This window comes from Melanostigma gelatinosum (genome assembly GCF_949748355.1).
Source record: "Melanostigma gelatinosum genome assembly, chromosome: 6".
Classification (NCBI taxonomy): Eukaryota; Metazoa; Chordata; class Actinopteri; order Perciformes; family Zoarcidae; genus Melanostigma; species Melanostigma gelatinosum.
In genome coordinates, this window is record NC_136639.1 from 18,090,234 (window position 1) to 18,096,667 (window position 6,434).

The following is a 6,434-nucleotide window of genomic DNA, read 5'->3' on the forward strand; positions in this document are numbered from 1 at the left end:
TTTGAGAGGAGATGAGCAAGAGGCCGCATCCTCTTTATTTACTGAAAAGTATAAGAAAAAAACTGTAAAGAGACTCCAAGCAGCATAAGCAACACATGGGTGCGCATTAAAAACTGCTATTAGAAAGCTATGACAAGAAAATGATACATTTCATAACCCTCTAGCTGTCTTTAATGATGCAGTGCATTATACAATAATATCCGATGAGGAGACGAAATGTTTCTGTCAGGACTGCGCCGTAGGACCCCAGGACATCCAGCAGATGGTGGCAGAGTGCGCCTTAATTAGGTTTTGTGGACTGATTGGACTTGGCTCACCTTAAGTGGGTTCACCTGTGTAATTGCCTCAAGTGTATTTAAGGCGTGTCTGTACCTTGCCCTTCGTTCGAGCCTCATGTTTTCTTGACACGTCTGTTCCTGTGTTTTCCCTCTGTGGGATATCTTATTAAAGTCTACCTCTTTTTGGCTCCTGAACTCGGCGTTTTGTATCTACACTCAGTACCTTCAAGTTGGACGTGACAGTAGGCTCGAACCACCAACATGAGTGTAACAGGCGCCGAAGGAGGAGACGTCAGCCTAGCCCAGGTGCTCGGCGCTGTGGAATCCCAGGGAACCTCGATCCAGCAGATCCAAGCCTGGATAACCCAGCAAATGCACCAGCCGAACCCCCCGGCTGCCAAGACGTTCCTACAGAAACCAGAGCGGTATGCCGGCACTCCAGAGACCTGTCAGGGATTTTTGACACAGTGTGACCTGTGTTTTGTCATGCAGCCTGATCAGTTCCCCTCAGAAAAAGCTAAGGTCGCTTTTATGATTTCGCTGCTAACCAGTAGAGCTCTAGTATGGGCTACTGCCCTATGGGAGGCAAATTCCCCACTTTGTGCTAATGCAGTAGAGTTCTCCAAGACACTACGCCAGGTTTTTAACCACCCAGTGAGTGGCAGAGAAGCAGCACGCCGCATCAGCTCGCTCCGCCAAGGAGCTAGACCTGTGTCTGAATATGCCATAGAATTCCGCACCTTGGCAGCTGAGTGCAAATGGAACAATGAAGCACTTTTGACCACTTTTTACAATGGCCTGTCGGAGGCGGTCAAAGATGATTTGGCTAGTCGGGAGTGGGGGGTCACTGTAGATGAGCTCATAACCACCTCTATCTGCCTCGATCAGCGCATACGCGAAAGGAGGCGTGAGCGCAGGCTTCCCAATTCGGCACCTCCCCAAGCGCATTCACCACTGGGCGCGTCGGGCCCCACTGCTCAGCCCGCTCAAGCGGAGGCAATGGAGGTAGGCAGGTACCGCATTACACCTGCAGAACGAGGATGCTCATTAGGAGGAGGGGACAGCGTAGTGAGCAATTTTGTCCACTCTCAGTACCCCAACCCAGTTAAGCGCCTCTGCCTGAGGGCTCGACTCACCTGGACCCCAGAGAACCCGGAGAACATCCCTATCACGGTGCTGATCGATTCAGGCTCAGAGGAAAACCTGATGGACTCTGCTCTGGCCACACGCCTCGGTCTACCTACCAAGGCCCTTCCCAATCCTGTGAGAATCCAGGCGCTCGACGGACGACCCCTAGGCTCCGGTAAAATTGACTTCATGACACACCCCTTACTACTGCAGATTGGGTCACATACAGAGACTGTTTCTTTGGCTTTAGTCCAATCCCAACATGATAGAGTAGTACTAGGGTTTCCCTGGCTTCAGAAACACAATCCCCAGTTCAACTGGTCCACTGGCGAACTTTTATCATGGAGCCCAGAGTGTATCTCAGCCAAACATGTTACCCCTGTGATGAAGTGTTCTGTTGCCTGTTCATCCTCTGAGCTCTCTTCAGTCCCTGCAGAGTATCATGACCTAGCTGAAGTATTTAGTAAGACTAGAGCTACAGCACTTCCTCCTCACAGACCTTTTGACTGTGCCATTGACCTGTTGCCTAACACTATTCCCCCCCGGGGACGACTATACCCTCTCTCCAGGCCCGAGACTCAGGCCATGGAGGACTACATTAGCGAGTCTCTTAAGAACGGGCTTATTACCCCTTCAACTTCACCAGTGTCAGCAGGATTCTTTTTTGTACCCAAGAAAGATGGTGGTCTACGACCATGCATAGATTACCGAGCACTGAACAACATCACAGTAAAGAACAAATATCCGTTGCCACTCATGTCTTCCGCTTTTGATCTTCTTGGAGGAGCTACAGTGTTCACTAAACTAGACCTGCGGAATGCTTACCATCTGGTCCGCATCAGAGAGAATGATGAGTGGAAGACTGCTTTTAGCACCCCCAGTGGACATTATGAATACCGGGTAATGCCATTTGGTCTGACCAATGCTCCTGCTGTGTTCCAAGCCTTTGTAAATGAAGTGCTCAGGGAGTTCCTCAACCGCAGTGTGTTCGTTTACCTCGATGATGTGCTAATTTTTTCCAAGTCCCTCACAGAACATCGCCAGCACGTCCGGCAGGTCCTCCAGCGGTTGCTGGACAACCAGCTCTTCGTCAAACTGGAGAAGTGTGAGTTCCACGTTACCCGCACCTCCTTTTTGGGGTATGTCATCTCCCCCGATGGAGTAATCATGGACGAATCCAGGGTGCAGGCTGTACTGGACTGGCCGGTTCCCGCCACTCTCAAGCAAGTACAGCGTTTTGTGGGGTTTGCTAACTTTTATCGCCGTTTCATTCGAGGCTTCAGCTCCATAGTGGCACCTATCACAGCAGTGGCCCGGGGAGCCCCAACCAAACTCAGATGGACCCCGGAGGCGCAAGCGGCGTTCGAGCATCTCAAGGCTCAGTTCACGTCAGCCCCACTGCTGAGGCACCCGGACCCTGCCCTTCCGTTTGTGTTGGAGGTGGATGCATCCAGGTCTGGTGTTGGAGCTGTGCTGTCCCAGAAATCAGGTATGGACAACAAGACGCACCCATGTGCCTTTTTCTCTCGCAAGCTTAGTGACGCTGAGAGGAACTATGACGCCGGGGACAGGGAGCTGTTGGCCATCCTAAGGGCACTTGAAGAATGGAGACACTGGCTGGAAGGAGCGCGCCACCCATTCACAGTCATCACGGATCATAAGAACCTCCAGTACATCCGTGAGGCCAAGCGCCTGAACCCCCGACAAGCCAGGTGGGCCCTGTTTTTCACCAGATTCAGGTTTATCATCACGTTTCGCCCCGGCACCAAGAATGCCAAGGCTGATGCCTTATCGCGCCAGTATGACGCCAACGTTACTGACCCTGTCCCTGAGTGCATCATTCCCCCCAGCTGCGTGGTGGGACAGGTGACGCTTGCCCTGGAGGACGCCGTCCTGCGTGCGCAAGAGGAGGATCCAGGTCCTAGTGGAGTACCCCCGGGCCGTCTGTATGTCCCGCTCAACGCCCGCTCTGAGGTTCTACAATGGGGGCATGACTCACCAGTGACGGGCCATCCTGGGGCTGCCCGCACGATGGAGCTAGTCAGCCGCCGCTTTTGGTGGCCACGCATGAGAACTGACATTGAGGAGTATGTTCACGCATGTTCTGTTTGTGCTACACAGAAGTCAGGAAACCAAGCCCCGGCGGGCCTGCTCCACCCCCTGCCGGTTCCTTATCGGCCATGGTCCCACATCTCAATGGACTTCATCACTGGCCTACCACCTTCTGACGGTAACACAGTGATTTTTGTAATTGTGGACCGTTTTTCCAAAGCAAGCCACTTTGTCCCACTACCTAAGCTGCCGTCTGCGAAGGAAACCGCTGATTTGGTGGTCCGAGAGGTGGTGCGTCACCATGGCATCCCTAGTGACATTGTCTCTGATAGAGGGCCCCAATTCATGTCCAAGTACTGGAGTGCATTTTGGTCCTTGTTTGAAACGTCTGTCAGTCTTTCATCAGGCTACCATCCGGAGAGTAATGGACAGACGGAACGCGTGAACCAGGAGCTGGAGAAATACCTACGCTGCATGGTATCATCCAATCCGGGTGCCTGGAGTCGAAAGCTGGTGTGGGCTGAGATCGCCCACAACCAACTGAGTGGGTCCTCCACCGGTATGTCGCCTTTTGAGGTTCAGTACGGATATGTCCCGCCATTTTTTCCCTCTCAGCAGTCCGAGTCTGCGGTCCCCTCTGCGGATGCTGCGGTGGCCAGATGCCGCCAGGCCTGGAAGAAGGCCCGTGCTGCGCTTACGCGCGCCACCGAAACCCATCGTATCCAGGCCAATCGCAGGAGACGGCGCGCCCCGACGTTCCGCCCTGGACAGAGAGTATGGCTCTCCACCAAGAACCTGCCTCTGCGCACGGACTCCAAATTCACTCCCCGGTTCATCGGTCCGTTTCCTGTGGAGAGGAGGATCAACCCGGTGGCTTACAAACTCAGACTTCCTAGGACTCTCCGGGTGAGACCAGTGTTTCATGTCTCTTTGCTGAAACCTCTCTTCTCCTCGCCCTTGTCCAGGCCTGCCCCACTGCCGCCGCCTCCGCGGGTCGTCGCTGGTGGTCCTGTCTACACCGTCCGGAGGCTGCTGGATTCCCGGCGGAGGGGGCGAGGCCTTCAGTACCTGATTGACTGGGAGGGCTACGGCCCAGAGGAACGCTCATGGGTGCCCTCACGGCACGTCCTGGATCCTGCCCTCATCCGTGCCTTTCACCGTGCACACCCTCTCCAGCCTGGCCCACCTGGAGGTGGCCGTCGGGTGGGGGGTACTGTCAGGACTGCGCCGTAGGACCCCAGGACATCCAGCAGATGGTGGCAGAGTGCGCCTTAATTAGGTTTTGTGGACTGATTGGACTTGGCTCACCTTAAGTGGGTTCACCTGTGTAATTGCCTCAAGTGTATTTAAGGCGTGTCTGTACCTTGCCCTTCGTTCGAGCCTCATGTTTTCTTGACACGTCTGTTCCTGTGTTTTCCCTCTGTGGGATATCTTATTAAAGTCTACCTCTTTTTGGCTCCTGAACTCGGCGTTTTGTATCTACACTCAGTACCTTCAAGTTGGACGTGACAGTTTCCTGAGAAAATAACAGATACACTCTACAATAAAATGCAATTCAAGACCACACAAAATGCGGTCAAATATTAAATGCTGTTTTCTCACATACTCAACCGTTTTACATCATACAGTCTTTACTGCAGGGCTGGAGGGCATTTTGTTGTAAGATATCCTGCTGCTTTGTTCATTCCCTTCAAATTACAAATGAGTGGAAACAGAACTGAGCAATTGTAATACCCCATAAAAGCATGCTGTCAGGGCTATGTAAAAGCTTATGTATTTCCCATGAAACTATTTGTTTGTAAAACATAAAAAATCAAGACACTAAAAGAGCATACAAAATACGTATGCCCGCACAAATCCTGTTGTGCAATATTCAAAGGAAAGAATAAATATCACCGTAAATGACAAATACTCAGGGGCAGACTGGCCATCAGGAATTTTGGGAAGACTCCCGAATGGCTGATCCAATCGAGGCTGAACCGGTCGATGGTCATCGAGTTTTTATTTTTAAGTTTTATATGTCAGTAGTTACTGTATGTAAGAAAGGGGGCAATCTAATACTTTCAATGTTGAGTCCAATTTGGACTGATTGACGTTTTTGTTGAAATCTGATTGGCTCAGTCATTTTCATCGTGAACGTGTCGACCTGTGACTGGTGTTCCAGCTCACCTCGGCTTATTTGCTGGTCATGTTTTGATTCAGTGCGATGGTGATGTGCTGTGTTAGTGTTGACACTACTGAAGGAAAATGTTCTGCTCGTGCCTGCAGGCACTCGCATAAAAGGCCTCCCCATCCCCGGGCCGAATTTCAGTCCCAGTACGTCCTTGCTTATACTTGACATAATCTGGGGATATCTTTAAGCTCCACCACTGTAGCTACAACATGCACTCGGATGTGGTGAGGTATCAAAGCAAAATCTGAATGTCTGTCGCCTTAAAGAATTGCTGGGGAAAAACTTTAACAGACCAATCACTTTGTTATATATGATATAAAACTTCCACGACCAGGAAACATAGTTCAAGAAAAACAGACATTCCTGTGGCAAAGTGTTTGAAGCGGTGCTAGGTCCTGTTGCTCCTCTTCTATAAGGAATATCAGCACCCAGCAGAAGCCCCATATGCACATATCTTTATTTTGGACAATTAAAAAAATGAATTGAAAAAACGAATTTGGACACTGCTGCTTTAATGTGCACAGTGCACAAACAATGCTGCGTCAGCACTTTTATCAAATCATGTTGTCTAAGGCTCATTTGTAACAGACTACTTGCCAAGTCCCGCGAACATAAAGGTCATTTTAACAGTATGGTTGCATTTTGAAAGCCTAAAATGACCTTTTGAAATATGCAAATCCCAAGACAAAAGGTTTGAAAGCCTCTGAGTACATTTTATTTTCATCCCTCTAACCATATGACCCCATCGCATCTACTCAGACAAAAAACAGATGAAGTGTATTGAATTAAATGACAACAGGAAC

General features: G+C 50.6%; 1 protein-coding gene across 1 annotated transcript in view; it reads left to right on the forward strand.

Moving 5' to 3' along the window:
- Positions 1 to 2,573: 2,573 nt before the first annotated feature.
- pdlim5a (PDZ and LIM domain 5a) overlaps positions 2,574 to 6,434 on the forward strand; it is a gene marked incomplete at its 5' end in the record, with an annotated part of 27,480 nt that continues 23,619 nt past the window's right edge. The window contains 2 exons of the mRNA XM_079270785.1: positions 2,574 to 2,833; positions 3,257 to 3,446. Of these exons, the coding sequence (XP_079126911.1) occupies positions 2,574 to 2,833; positions 3,257 to 3,446 (450 nt within the window). The remainder of the gene's footprint in view (positions 2,834 to 3,256; positions 3,447 to 6,434) is intronic.